Source organism: Crinia signifera, chromosome 1 (genome assembly GCF_055691185.1).
Source record: "Crinia signifera chromosome 1, ASM5569118v1, whole genome shotgun sequence".
NCBI classification, from domain to species: domain Eukaryota; kingdom Metazoa; phylum Chordata; class Amphibia; order Anura; family Myobatrachidae; genus Crinia; species Crinia signifera.
In genome coordinates, this window is record NC_139217.1 from 258,250,556 (window position 1) to 258,266,383 (window position 15,828).

At 45.1% G+C, this 15,828-nt stretch overlaps 1 protein-coding gene across 3 annotated transcripts in view; it reads left to right on the forward strand.

The window, feature by feature from the left end:
- Positions 1–15,828, forward strand: part of CIMAP1D (CIMAP1 family member D) — a 47,725-nt gene that overhangs the window by 11,781 nt on the left and 20,116 nt on the right. For 2 of the 3 annotated variants that reach the window (XM_083181149.1, XM_083181159.1), the window contains exons 2-4: positions 14,701–14,809; positions 15,152–15,262; positions 15,439–15,552. In XM_083181149.1, coding sequence (XP_083037275.1) covers positions 14,758–14,809; positions 15,152–15,262; positions 15,439–15,552 — 277 coding nt within the window. In that variant the 5' untranslated portion in view covers positions 14,701–14,757. Of the gene's footprint in view, positions 1–13,734; positions 14,810–15,151; positions 15,263–15,438; positions 15,553–15,828 lie in introns of those variants that run through there. The other variant, XM_083181168.1, reaches the window with a different exon arrangement.

The following is a 15,828-nucleotide window of genomic DNA, read 5'->3' on the forward strand; positions in this document are numbered from 1 at the left end:
AGGACGTTGTAGCCCTGTATGCTGATGACACTCTTCTCTTCCTCAATGATGCTGAGGCTTCCCTGGAAGCAGTGCTGCAGATAGTGGAGTCCTTTGGGTCTTTCTCGGGCTTCCTTATAAATTGGGGGAAATCGAGTATTCTCCCTCTTTCGGGTAGAGTTCCGGATGGGCTGTCCTCCTCCTCCCCCCTTCAGTGGGTCCTCAAGTTTAAGTACTTGGGAGTCTGGATCACCCCTAAGGTGTCTGACTTTGTATCCCTTAACATTGACGTAGTAACTGCAGAATTAAAGAATAGAATACACCAATGGAAAAAGCTCCCCCTAATCGTTATGGGCCGAATTAATCTTATTAAAATGACGATACTCCCCAAATACCTATACCTGCTACAACACTCCCCAATATATATACCTAAATATATTTTTATGAACATTAACACCCTTCTCTCGTCCTTCATTTGGGCGAATAGACCACCTAGAATTGCCTTGAAGACACTCACTAAACCCAGAGCTGACGGAAGACTGGGACTTCCAGACTTTCGAGCCTACTACCTGGCAGCCCAACTAATGCATCTATCAGACTGGATACTGGGCAGGTCTGGAACCACCTTTGAGTGCTCCTATGCCGAGTGTGTGGGGTCCCGTTTCCCTCCCCTTCAATTTCTTCTGTCCTTTCCTTTCACACCTACCCTTTCCCCTCTCTTCAGACAGGCATTACTTGTCTGGCGGCAAACCCATAAAATTTGCAGTTGGGGTGGGGTGGATGGAGAGACCCCCCTATGGCATAATAAGACATATCCTGAGTTCAAACAACTGTCCTCTGATGGTTTCTGGTTGAAGGTGGGTCTCATATCTGTTTCCCAGCTGTTTCTAGAGGGATCTATTAAATCATTCGGTACTTGTTTCCTAGCACGGCCACAATCGCGGGCATCGTGTGCCTTAACTTTAAGGCAAACGATGCCCGCGATGCCTGCAATTTCCTTTGAAAAAAGCAGTTCTCGGGTACATCGAAGGCACACGACGCGACCGAACCGATGCCCACGATTTCCCCATAGGCTTCAATGTTAAAATATTTTAACATTGAAGCCTATGCGCGCCCGACGCGATGCCCCCGATTTCTCCATAGGCTTCAATGTTAAAATATTTAACATTGAAGCCTATGCGATGGACCCGATTTGTCCATAGGCTTCAATGTTAAATTATTTAACATAGGAAAAAATGGGAAAAGGCCGAATAAGGGCCATTTCTCATTGGGTATGGCCCCGTCATGTGTCTAAAAAATAATGGCCCCCCATTGTGGCCGCCACCCCCACGATTGATGCGAACCCGAAGCGTGGCGAGGGCGGCGGTGCGTGTCCTCTGACCTTTTCATTCCCCTACTATCCACGTCGGCGTGGAGTTGAGAATAGATAAGTGTGGCGAGCGCAGCGAGCCACCGAGCCCGAAGCGTGGCGAGCGGACACTGATACCTTCACAGATCCCTGCGTCCCCTCGCGGGCTTCACAGGTATCAGCGTCCGCTCGCCATGCTTCGGGCTCGGTGGCTCGCTGCGCTCGCCACACTAATCTATTCTCAACTCCACACCAACGTGGATAGTAGGGGAATGAAAAGGTCGGAGGACGCGCACCGCCGCCCCTCGCGGGCTCGCTGCGCTCGCCACGCTTCGGGTTCGCGTCAATCGTGGGGGTGGCGGCCACAATTGGGGGCCATTATTTTTTACACACATGACGGGGCCATACCCAATGAGAAATGGCCCATATTGGCCCTTTTACCATTTTTTACTATGTTAAATGGACTCAGTTTCAATGTTAAAATTTTTTAACATTGAAGCCTATGGACACGATGGACCCGATTTCTCCATAGGCTTCAATGTTAAAATAATTTAACATTGAAGCCTATGGACACGATGTACCCGATTTCTCCATAGGCTTCAATGTTAAATTATTCACATATTCGTGTGCGTTTTGGTATGCACCCGACGCGACCGACATGATTTTTTCCGACACGACCACCACGATAGAAATCGTGGTGGCCGTGCTAGGAAACAAGTACCAATCATTCCAACAACTCTCTGGGGAATTTAAACTGTTGAATAGATCCTTCTATCGCTACTTGCAACTTAGACACGCTGCGCAGGCTCAGTTCATGGGCTCTACCCCTTCTACCTCCGACTCCCCAATTAAGACCCTTCTGCAAAATCTGGCCACGACAAAGAAGGTCTCTACTATATATAAAAGCATTGTCAGTCAGGTGGACGTCAATAGTCTAGACCCCCTTAAATCCAAATGGGAGCTCAACATTGGTAGTTTGGACGGGGAGCAGTGGGCCGAAATCCTTGACTCGGTCAGATGCGCGACCCCCTGCTTGAAATACCAACAAATTTCATTTTATGTGCTGCATAGGGCCTATCGCTCTCCAGTATCTATGTTTCGAGCGGGGCTTAGAACTGACAATGCTTGCCCTAGATGCGCCTCACCTGGCGCAGACTTCTGGCACATGTTGTGGTCCTGTCCGCCTGTACTGGCCTTCTGGGAAGCGGTTTGGACTGACATAACTGTCACCGAACCATCTCTTCCCCCATAGACCACAGATATTATATATTTGCTCTTGGTTTTGAGGAGGTCCGCTCGCCACCAATATATAAATATGTCCTGCGCCTTGGCCAAGGTCCTCATTGCCAGAAAATGGTTTGACGTCTCCTACCCGAATATCTACAACTGGAGGGCTCTGGTCAATGAGGTTACGGGACATGAGCGATTCACATACAGATCTAGGGGCTCACTTGCCCCCTATGTGGCTAAGTGGAGTAGATGGACCTCCTCTAGATTTGCCCTGTCCGTTGATCCCCAGCAGGATCCAGTCGCACACTAACTCCTACTGCACGCAGATTCACCGCTGACCCATCCCTCCCTCCTCCTGGTCTGAGTAGGTTGTGTCTCCTCTCCGCCTACATCTCAAAGCTAACAATCTTGGGTACTTCTGTAGTTTCACGGCGCCGGAAGTAACAGTAACTTGGCAGCCTGCCAGAGGCTCTCGTGCCGCTCTAGCTACAGTGTTATTAACAGAAACTTGGCAGCCTGCCAGAGGCTCGCGTGCCGCTCTAGCTACAGTGTTATAGTGTAACGTGATTAATGAAGTGTAAAAAGGAGACAAAATGGGATAAACGGGGCTTATAAATCGCACACCCCGGCACACCGCTACCACAGGGGGTGTCCCCAATGTAGACGCTAACTTATTTTGGGCTTTTAGCGTGTCAATTCTCACTCCCGCCACTTCAGGCTTAGACGCGCGCTACGCTGTTTACGTAGTCAGTCAGTCAGTCAGCTGTAGCCCTGTACGAGACGCTGAGGTGAATAATGGCAGTGGCAAGTCTCTGTATGGCAATGGGGCGTCTGACATTATTTAACCTGCCACATACGGAGGAGGAGGCTGTGGCTTTCTTGCAGGCCCGCCAGTTCCTGCCACAGACCATGACCTGCCCCAATGGCCACCCCATGAAGCTCAGCATAAAGGAGCGCATGTGGCGCTGCCACATTAGGAGCTGCAGAAAAAAAGTCAGCGTCAGGTCAGCTCAATGGTTCAGGGGATCTCACCTCACCTTCGTGACCCTGATCAGATTTGTATATTGCTGGGCAGAAGAGCTGACCAGCATGAAATTTTGTGACAAGCAGCTCAACATCTGCCAAAAAACTGCTGTCCTATACAGCAATCTAATGAGGGAGGCCTGCACGCTGGACCTGCTGGCACAGCCTCAGCGGCGAATCGGAGGCCCGGGGCAGATCGTCGAGGTCGACGAAAGCCTGTATGTAAAAAGAAAGAGCAACGTCGGACGGCTCCTGCCCCAGCAGTGGGTATTCGGGGGAATATCTAGGGAGTCCGGCCAGTGCTTTATCACTGCGGTGGAGCGGCGGGATACGGCCACCCTGATGGCTGCCATCGAGGCCCATGTGGAACCGGGCACTACTGTCTTCACAGACTGCTGGAGGGCGTACAATACCCAGCAACTCCAGCAGGCCGGTTATGTTCACGGAAAGGTGAACCACAAATACCACTTCGTCGACCCGGACACTGGGGTGCACACCCAGAATGTGGAGCGACTCTGGGGCAGCTGCAAGTGGCGTAATAAACGCCAGAGGGGTACCGCACGCCATTACCTCGATTCATACCTTCAGGAATTTATGTGGAGGCAGAGTTTAGGCGCCCAGGACCCCTTCCATCGCATTTGGCACGCTCTGACCCTGCTCCCCCTGGTCGAGAAAGAGAATGCCGGCGGTGATGTTGACACAGTAGGTCCTTCCGGCGATGATGTCGACACAGCAGGTCCGTCAACTGAAAATGCTGGCGGTGACGTAGACGCCGAAGTTCCTTCCTGCTCTACTGATTAAATCATGACTTTTAAATTATTGTTGGACTTTTTTATTGTTTATGATTATTTCATGTCATTGAATCATTTATATTCTACAGTTATGTTGAATTTCAACAAAAAAAAAGTTAAATTTCACTTGAATTTCAACTAAAAAAAAAGTGAACAGTTGCCGAAAATGTCGTCTTCACTGTCTCAGGTGTGTGAGTTTGCAGGTGTGAATGTGTTCCTGAATCATCCCCACTATCCACGCCCACCCGAAGCGTGGCGAGCGGCGGCGGTACGCGTCCTACGACCTTTTCATACCCCCACTATCCACGTCGGCGTGGAGTTGAGAATAGAATAGTGTGGCGAGCGCACGCGGATACCTTCACAGGTAAACGCGTCCCCTCGCGGGCTTCACAGGTGTCCGCGTCGCTGCGGACACCTGTGAAGCCCGCGAGGGGACGCGTTTACCTGTGAAGGTATCCGCGTCCCCTCGCGGGGCTCGCTGCGCTCGCCACGCTTCGGGCTCGGTGGCTCGCTGCGCTCGCCACACTATTCTATTCTCAACTCCACGCCGACGTGGATAGTGGGGGTATGAAAAGGTCGTAGGACGCGTACCGCCGCCCCTCGCGGGGCTCGCTGCGCTCGCCACGCTTCGGGTGGGCGTGGATAGTGGGATTTACACAGTCGACAGCTGTTGCGTCGACTACTGCCACTGTGGACGGGCTTTAATAGTGTACCCCTAAACCCAGCTAAATTTAGATGCTTTTGCGTCTAAATTTAGATGTACCCCTCCACCCAACTAAATCCAGGCGCTTTAGCGTCTAAATTTAGATGCTAAACCACCTTTGCGGCTCCCAGGGAGCCTGGGTTTTGCGCCTAAATCCAGGCGCCCCCCTCCTTCTTAGCGGCTCGCAAGGCGCCTGGATTCAGAGGGTTTTGCGCCTAAATCCAGGCGCCCCCCTCCTTCTTAGCGGCTCGCAAGGCGCCTGGATTCAGAGGGTTTTGCGCCTAAATCCAGGCGCCCCCCTCCTTCTTAGCGGCTCGCAAGGCGCCTGGATTCAGAGGGTTTTGCGCCTAAATCCAGGCGCCCCCCTCCTTCTTAGCGGCTTGCAGGGAGTGTGAATCCAGGGGCATTAGCGCCTAGATCTAGGCTGCAAGCCATTGGATTTAGCGTGTACATGGGGGATACTGCGCTGTGCCGGGGTGAGTACTTTACAAGCCCCGGCACGTCAGCGTTGTGCCCGGGGTGTGTCCACTTGCCCCCGCTGTTGTCAGCGCTGCCCAGGCGCTGCCTATTTCACTGTGGAACTACAAGTACCACAGTGACCTGCCAGCGCCTGGGCAGCGTGCTGCTGCCCGGCCGCCACGCTGTTTACGTAGCTGTCAGTACAGCTAGAGCGGCGCGAGCACACTCTGTCTGAGCTAGAGCGGCACACGCACGGTTAATCAGAGCCTCTTGGCAGTCTGCCAAGTTTCTGAGCCAGAGTGTGCGCGCGGCGGCGCCGTGAAACTACAGAAGTACCCAATCTTGTTGCAGTCATGTACCCTTACCACAGTTGATTGTACCTTACATTCTATTTTGTTTTTGTTTGTTTTTTTCTTTAGTTAGGGGGGTGGGTGGGTATTACTTTACCTTTGGGAACAGGGAATAGTTTAAAGTTTAAAAAGGAAAAGTAAATAAATTGACGAACCACTTCTGCCTATTCATGCGAACACCAACAACAGGAAGAAGAGACTCAAACATGGTCATTGCTGAATGGCGTTTGTTTATTAATTCTCACTTGTTTTCTTGATATTTACTATTGTTCATTGTAATGCATACTAACTGTACAAATGTGCATCAATCACTTCTGCTAAATAAAAACGACACAATTAAAAAAAAAAAAAGATGTGGTGCTTGGAGTGTCCTTAGCTGGTTGTCGAACTTTACTGGAACAGCTGCATAATTCACGCAGAAGCCTCATGACTGGTGACTGCATATTCTTATTGCACACTGACCAAACACTCTGGTCACAGACTAAGTCCATGTGCCTTCAGCAAACTGTCACGACTAAAAGTTTGTGTACTCAGTCGTGACCTTGGTGGTCTGGTGGCTGGTGCAAACGGCGATGTTTGAGGATCCGTCTCAGGCTGCAGTCTCGTATGGACTGCACTGAGGGCGCTTGAAGCTTGGCAGGTAGAATGTAGGACCTACGCATATGTCTCCGACCATGAGTTTTTATGGAACTCCTAGGCGAGGGCGCGAAGTCTAACTGCTCGGTGGTCTTCACCAGGGACCTCCGCAAGGGAGTTTGGACTTCGCTGCGTCCGGACAGCAGGTCGTCGCCCCTCGTCAGAAGCACTCACTGGTGGCCTGATACTGACTGTGATTGGACGTAGGTCGAGACACAGGAACTGGAGGTAGTGTAACGGAGAACTGAAAAAGCCGACATGGCGAATAACTTTGGAACTTGAAACAGGAACACAAAGGGCCGACTTGACGTAGACACAGGAACGGGTGACAGGGTAACAGAACTGAAATGGCTGACTTGGTGTATAACGGAAAACTGAAGAAAACGGCAACTCAGGATGGCCCACTTGGCATATAACAGGTAACTGAAGAATACTGAGGATAAACACAGGAACTAGAGGAACAGGAACCGGAACAGCACTATTTGTTCACTGGACCAGGAACGCTGGACCAGATAGACATGCAGAGTCTCTGGGAGCTGAATGCTGAAGACTCACACAGGTACTCCAGGAAGCAAGCTTGAACTGTGAAGATCATCTGGAACATGCAGCAGTAAGACAAGTTGCTGAAGGCAGTTTCTGGGTCTGTGAGATGGATATTTAACCCCCCCCCCCCCCTGCCTTGCATTGATTAAAGCAAAGGACAGAGGGCAATCTGCAAACTGAGGCATGAATCAAGGAGACTTCAGTCTGAATTTAACAGGTGAGCAACAGGGAAACAGGGAACAGGACAGCAAAGGGTTACAGGTGATTTCAGCTTCAGACTGGATTTTACTCAGGTGCACAATCAAGGAGCCAGCAATGCATAGACTGACTGGCAGCATTAATGCAGACCGAACCATTTCAGACTGACACTGAGAAACAGCAGAATCACAAGTCATGTAAGCTCGAATAAGCAGATCCATGACAGTAAGCTGCGAACATCATCAACAATGATGTAAGTACATTATTTAAGTGATAAACTGTAAGTAAAGGTTAGATTCACCGCTAAGGAAAGCTAATGGGTACATTTACTAAAGCTTCTAAAAATGAAAAGAGGTGGTGTTTTCCATAGAAACCAATAAGATTCTGACTATAATTTTCTATAAGAAATGTTAGACAGAATCTGATTGGTTTGCTATGGGCAACATCGCCTCTTTTCGATCTTAGAAGGTTTAGTAATACCCCTTTTCCACCTGATACCCGTGTTCAACACAGGATTTTGAACATGGATCTAATCCGTGTCAGATACGGCTGTAGACACAGTTTCCACTACACATCAACCCGTGTTATACCTGTGTCTGAGCCATTTCCACTAAACCCGGGAAAGCTTTGTAAAAAGTTGCGATGCCACCATGTGCTCAGCGTCTCCCAGCATGTCTCCCATGGATGACACCATCTTCATGTGGCCCTGAAGAACCAACAATGGCCTCTGGGCATTACCCAGATATAAAAACCCGGGTAATGTCCGTTTACATTGCACTCAGACACGTGTCATTCCCGTGTCTGACACTGGTAGCTCTCTACCCGTATATTTTTTCAAGGACCCATTTCCATTACCAAAAAAACCCGGGTTTGCGCGCAGACACGCAAAAATCTGGGTTATATTTGGTAGTGGAAAAGGGGTAGAAAATTACCTCTGAAAGTGATATATATGTATTTATAAAATACGAATGCGCGGCACTCCATCCACTTTCAATTTTAACTTTTTATTCCAACTGTAGCAACGTTTCAATACGGTGTGTATTGTCTTCATATATATATATATATAAATTTATATATTTTTAAATGGCGGTATGCATCACTGAATATTTTTAATTGAGGGCTTGTAGAATAAAAATTTTCTTGCATACACAATATGTAAATATATTTTCACACGTCGCACTCATTACAGGGAAATGACGTCAAAATAAACCCCTCTAATAAATAGGATGCATTTTTATTTCAAGAAATTATTATTTCTCTGGTCAGTTTATGTATATTCTTCATGATTTATCCAACCAGTAGCCTGCATATTTTATTATCTTATCTTCCCATTAATTCTAGTTTTGAGAATCAAAGTGGGATTTACTTCTACTAGAGAACTGAGTTTCCATGGTAACACATCATTTTCTAGTAACCTGTGTCTTCAGCACTCTTGCTGACTGTTGCTGTCTACAGATAACCTTTTCTAAATAATTATTTTTGCATCCACCTAATATTTCACTGCAACAATAACTTTTACAATGGAAATCTTCATCTACTTATGCCGATATACACACTGTTATATGCAATTTGTTTTTGATACCATGCAAAAACATGCGTGCTTTTATATATGCATTTTCTTTACATTTACAAGTACGTTCAGCATCGATAAATCAGGAAGTTGTTTTGTTTAAACAAAACACATGGAAATTGATATGTAAACATTTCTTATTCACATGAATGCTTTTACCATCCCTTTCCATTAAGATTAATGTATTTTTTCAACTGTATTTATGAGTTACAGTATAATGGAAAAAGTACAGTAAAATTTACGAAAAATGCAATGAAAATTGAGTGTGTGTGTGTATATGTGTGTGTGTATATATATATATATATATATATATATATATATATATGGAAGAGAGTAAGAAGGAGCGCACAATGAGTAAATTTAAAAGCAGTTTACTAAAAGGTGTAATATCTCACATACATCATAGTAAAAGGCAATCAGCTCAGAGGTCACCGTGTCACGCGGCACACTGCAATCTGGATGCGGGAGAGCGACTCGGGCAGATGGTAAGTAGAAGAACAGTGGCGTCAGCGTGTACCAGCAGGAGAGCTCAGACAGGACAGCGTACAAGATCCTGTACGTCAGAAGACCCCGCCCCAACGCGTTTCGTCATTCAAGACTTCATCAGGAGGCGTAATGACAGGTAAGTATGACCAGGTATATATAGCCGGCCCATTAACCACAATGCTCAACAGCTGTCATACCTATTAAACAACATCAGGGTCTAATTGACAATGGATAAAGTGCTTTAACAAATTCAAGCGTGAGGATAAATGTCTGACACACGCTGAAATTACATATATATGTATTACATCAATAAAAAAAATATATTGCATATGTGCAGCATTACATCAGTTATAATAAAAGGACAAAGAGTTTATTTATAATAACAAAGTCAATATTTAAAAATAACAATACATAAAATACATATAAAAATTCACATAAACATTCCTAGATATGGAAGATGAAAAGGAGAAAAAAGAAGAATAAAGAGAATGATATTAATATCCAATAATCAAAAAAGGAACCGTCCCAAATATAAGGTTTATAATGATAGGTTCAAAGCATACGGGGAGAAAAAAGACCTAGATGATAGGACGTGGACACTGTTCTACACCATACGGCCGGCAAGGGGCTCCCACACTATAGGCACGGAGAAGGAGTTTTACCTCAGCAGCAACGCCGTGCCAGTGAAGAAACACCTGCCAGACGCATAATTAGTGCAGAAAAGGTACAATATCCACTCCTTCATTAAGGCCACTGGGAGATAAAGTATTTAACGTATAAATCCAAAACGTCTCCCTTTTGCTCAATTTAGTTAAAATATCTCCACCCCTTTCATCTAAGGTAATATGCTTAAGCAAAGAAAAATGTAAAAAAATAAATAAAGCCCCTGTAAATATGAAAATGGAAAATATAAGAGAAAAAACTGCGGTTTTACAATGATGGTCTCAAAAGGACATTTTACTCTTTCCACCCTGAGCAGGTGGTTCCAATAGCAAGGACAAGTGGGTATGTGCTATGTATTATTGGTCCAGTTTGTGTGGTACAACAAGGACCCTGGCTCCAGGGGGGCAGGCACCGCACACCCTGCACCAGGGCCGGCCCTAAACAATTTGATGTCCTAAGCATGATTTTTGTCAGTTCCCCCTAGCATCTACACCTCTGATTGAGCACCCCTCTCCCAGAACCCATCACCCGTAACAATCCTCACTTTGGTTCCCTATGACAGCAAAAGCATAGGGAACCATACTTGAAACAGAGAGAGTGTTCTTGGCGTGCCCCCAATTCCAATTATGCCACAAACTAGTGCAACATTATTCTCATTATATCACATGATAATGTCCTCTATTCACATTTGTCATGTGTTAGTGTTGCTTATTCACAGTACACTTCACAGTAGTGCTCCTTATTCACATTTCTCACTGAAGTAATGTCCCTTATTTACATTACATCACACATTATTGCTCCTTGTTGACATTACACCACACCATATCACTCCTTGTTGACATTAGACCACACTTTATAGCTTCTTATTCATATTACACAACAATGTACAGCTACTTTTTCACATTACAGCGTACCATATTGCTCAATAAAAAACATTACACCATGCCGCTTTGCTCCTCATTCACATTACACTGCACCATATTGCTCTTTATTGACATTACACCAGTCAGTAGTGCCCTTTATGGACTTTACACCACACAGTAATAGCACTTCTTAAGCATATACCATACAATAATGCACCTTAAACATAAAACTTACTTTTTTTTGTTGTCAGTCAGTCGTACACACTTAAAAATACTCACATAAGCCCCTTTCACAAAAAAATACTCACATACCTCTTTCATTTAAAAAGATACACACACGCATTTCTTTCACTTAATCACATACACACATACACTCCCCTCTCTTCTCTATTACTTAAAAATAGGATACACATAAACAAACACAGGCAAAAGGGCGGCTGCTGTCAGATTCATTACAGATTCCAGTACCACCCCCCCCATCAACACCCTCAAATTGCGCCACACACGCACACACATGCACTTCCTTTACCTGTGGCTAGATCTCCAATCGCAGTAGCCAGCTCATAGCGGGATCTTTGCTCCCCCTAGGCAGGCTTGAATGCCAAAAGGCTTTTAAAATGCCATAAGCATCTGTCTAACTTGCCTATGACTAGGGCCGTCTCTTTGCAGCAGAGTTCACAGATAGAATGGTGTACTGCCCAGTTTTGTACAGATTTGTGCACCAAGAACACTGTGTGCAGGGTCAGATTAACAATGGGCCTGATGGAGCTACAGCTCCAGGCCCACTCTCCCAATAGGCCCATTTTGTAGCTGAGGAACAGGGCTTTCCAACGAGCCTAGCCCCCTGGCAAAGCCGGAACATTTTCCCCATAGGATAACATGGGACCCTCTAACTCCAACCTCCACCCGGTTCCAACAGCTGCCAGTTCCCCCTCTGGCATCACAGAAGCTCGAGGTTGATCTCATTTGAACCCACATCGTTGGGCCTTCAATCTGATATGGGTCCATATGGGTTCATTAATTCTAGAGATATTGCGGGTAAACCGATTTTTTTAATCTCTGGAAATGTAATTTCATGGCTGTTCATGTTGTTTGAGGACAGATTTCTCTGGAACCAAACGGCCCAGTTTCACGGGACCAAAATCCTTCAAAGCCTGAATGTAAATGGGTCCGTTGGTTCTGAAGATATAGCTGGTTGTTTAAGGAAGGGGGGGGGGGGGGGGGTTCTCTCCCCCTCACACCAGAAAATGAATGGACTATGCTGGTGTAAAAGGGTCCAGCCCGGGAATAGAATTTGACTGCTTTCTTTGTAAGGATATGCATATGCTTATCCCAAGCATGTTTAAATTGTTCTACTGTCTTAGCCTAAAGAAACATAGAATGTCCCTGCATGATCCTGGGACCATATTCCCAGGTAACTTCCTGCATTTTCTGGTGTAACAGGGGTATTATTTTAAATAGCCGGGACCTGCAGTGCTCTGAATACAGCTGGGCAGCCCCCTGCTCTCTGCCCAGCTGTCATTTCTGCCCATCAGCGACTGTCCCCCAGTTACCGCGAGCATGTATTCTCCCTTGGCAATGAGCATTTAATCCCACATGGCAACGAGCATGGAACCCCTGACAATGATCATGTAGGTAAACTGCACACTTATTTAGCATAATTTTTAATAGGCATTATGGTGTTTGGCATAATACATAATGGACATTATGGTGTGTGGCTTAACATGTAATGGGCATTATGATGTAAATTTTTAATGCACGCCTTTGTGCCCTGTGTGTGAAGCATATTGTGCATTATTGCTCAATCTGTTTGGTAAAGTGTGTATTTAGGCTCAATCTATGTGGCAAAATGTGAATTTTGCCTTAATCTGTGTGGCATAATGTGAATTTTGACTCAATCCGTATGCCATAGTGTGGATTTTGGCTCATTCCATGTGGCATAATGTGTAAGAGGCAAGTACAGTATAAGGGGGTTAATATTGTGTTGCATGATTTATATAAGGGGTATATGGTGTGGTAAACTTAGGTGACCACATAAAAGGTGCTGAAATGTTGTCTACCAAGTTTCGGCTTTCAGTATTTTTTTTATGACTGGAGTGCCGCCTCACCCTGCAAGTTTCTTAGGACATCAGTGTCCTGCGGGTGCACATTTGGATGTATATATAATTAGTTGAAAGTATTTGCACAAATAGAGACACACCCATGAGCAGACCACCCAAACAGAACTCTGGTCACGCCACATTATGAGGTACTGGCTACAACCCCTATTATTGTGCATAATAGGCCCTTGATCATTTTCAGCTCCTAGACCTTAATCTGGCAATGACTGTGTGCACCATGTAAAGTAGACTGCAACAATGCCAAAGTCTACTACACTACAGAGGGGAGGGCACCCATACAGACCGCGCTGAAAAGCCCCCTCTCGTAAACTTCCCATGGTGTGCACCTTCAACTGCATTAGGCAGGTAAATAGCACTATTGGGGGTCTGCGTTTTTTGCAGTTTAATACAAATTTGCTCAATGCAACTGCTTTAATGGAAAGGCAATAGTGTGTTCTTCCTTACGGCAAGCTTTGACTATATATTTCATACTAGGTAAAGTTTTAATTACGTATAGTGGCTATGTAACATTATTATTTAATAAAATACCATATAGATCTGTGGACCTCAACCTCAGTCCTCAAGGTACTCCAACAGCCCAGATTTTATGGCTATTTCTGCTTATTCAAAGATGGTATAATCAAGCTGACTGATGTACAAATGACGTCACCTGTGCCTAAGCCTGGATAGCCAGAAAACCTGGACTGTTGGTGAGCCTTCAGAACCACGGTTGAGTGTCACTGCTATAGGTGACAAAAATACAACTTGACAATTTATATGTTTTATAGGTATTTTTTTTTTTAATTACCAGGCTGTATAGATGTTCTTTTTACAAGAGTCTCTGTTGCTTAGTTAAACTGGCAAAGTACAATTGCTTGCGTTAAAAGATTTTCTCTGGAACATTTACTTAGTTTAATGTTACATGCAGATCACAGCGCTCCTCGAATATCAGACTTTGTGTTGTGCCTCCCCAAGTTACAGACAGCAGAGGGATAGTACAGTCTAATGCCGTGTTCTCACTGTGAGATGTGTTGTACTAAAGCACTACCCATACAGTAAGGTGGAATAAGCAATTGTGCTCTCAGGTCTGAGAGATGTTTAATGATAAAGTTACTGCTTGGTATAAATAACGAGTACCATGGTAACACTGCACTAGAGAAGAGCAGGCCCGCCACAATTCTTCAATAAGTTTGCTCGCTTCCATTCATGTGAATATATTTAAATCTACAGATGTGTTAGCCTAACATCTTGTATTCCCCCTGTGATTTACTAGATATGTAAAGAATAATAGCATGAAAATGAACCATACTGTTTTTTGTATTTCCCTAGGCTGAATTTTCCCCAATTACTATTGCATATGGCTATTTCTGTACGCATAGACAAAAAGACAAACATAGCCATGCACAAGGCGCATGTCATGAAATTAGGAAGCTCAAAATATGATTTATGATGTAGGACGTAAATATTTGATTAGGCTTAAGCAATTATTATAATGGAGCTGGTCTTGCATCAGTGACTTGGAGTTTAATGAGAGAGGCTGAGGGGTGTGTTTGGGAGGGGGCAGTGAGACAGCACTGGGATAAGTTTACACATATTAGAACATCCTCAGGTCACATTACCATGGTGTGACCTGCAGTGTAACAGAGGGACATCCACAACAAGGCAACCTTACTCATCAAAATACCTTAAATTGGACATAATTCATGAGCAATATTAATCTGTCATCCCTTTATGCTGCTTAATCTACCACAATTTACAGTGTTCGGTTAATCAAGTATTGTGGACACAACCTATTAATAATTTGGCTCTATTGAGGATGGCGGAGCAAGTTGAGAGATCAACATCTATGATTGCTGCAAAGGACACTGGTGAGTTTTTTTCAGCATGTTATCTGTAGACTATGTTGTGTGTATTCCTTGCGCAATTAAATGTAAACATTCTTCAAGTATAAAGCATCAAAGGTAGCCTGGGAGTGCATGCCTGCTTCATCAGTCTATGCACTGCTACCATTTTATTCAACGACTACATCTCACTGCCATAGAAAGCTTTGTATCTAAACAGCTCCTGAATAGACAATGTGATTTCTGCTGTCATCATCGTTGCAACAGTGTGTCTCAAAATCATCTACAAATGTGCTTAATCCTCTTTATCCTGCATGTCCTATTGGCTGTTGTCTAACCTTGTTCATTGAATCTTGCAACTTTATACAGGTCCTGGTCCTGCACGTTACAACCTACCCCCAACTGTGGGGTTTGTGGGCCATGATTACACAAAATACTCAAGTCCAGCATATTCTTTCCATGGACAGAGAAGCCACTCTGGTGAGTGTGATGTTTATATCATCTCCACTATGGTAGAATCATTTAAAATAACAAATGAAGTGATACTGTATCCTATGCAGCTTGTACGTATTTTATTATATTACTTTACGTTTGACGCTTTTTATTTTACTCTTTTGCAATTTCCTAATCTGTGCTTGTTTCATTCACTGCTCCAGCCGATCTTAATCATTCCAGCCCAGGACCTCGATATTATGTGGAGCCATGCCTGACAAGGTTTGGCCGGAGTGCCGGACCTGCATTTTCTATGTTGGCTCGCAGCAGACCAGCAGGTGAGAGCAACTAGGAACTTGTATTAGATGGCATGGGCTAGGGCAGGCATTCCCAACCACGGTCCTCAAGGCACACCAACAGTGCAGGTTTTAGTTATATCCAGGCTTCAGCACAGATGGTTTAATCAGAATCACTCAGGTACTAATTAAGTCATCTGTGCTCAATCCTGGATATCACTAAAACCTGCACTGTTGGTGTGCCTTGAGGACCGTGGTTAGGAATGCCTGGGCTAGGGGTACATTTTATAGGACAACTAGATATATGAATGAAGATTT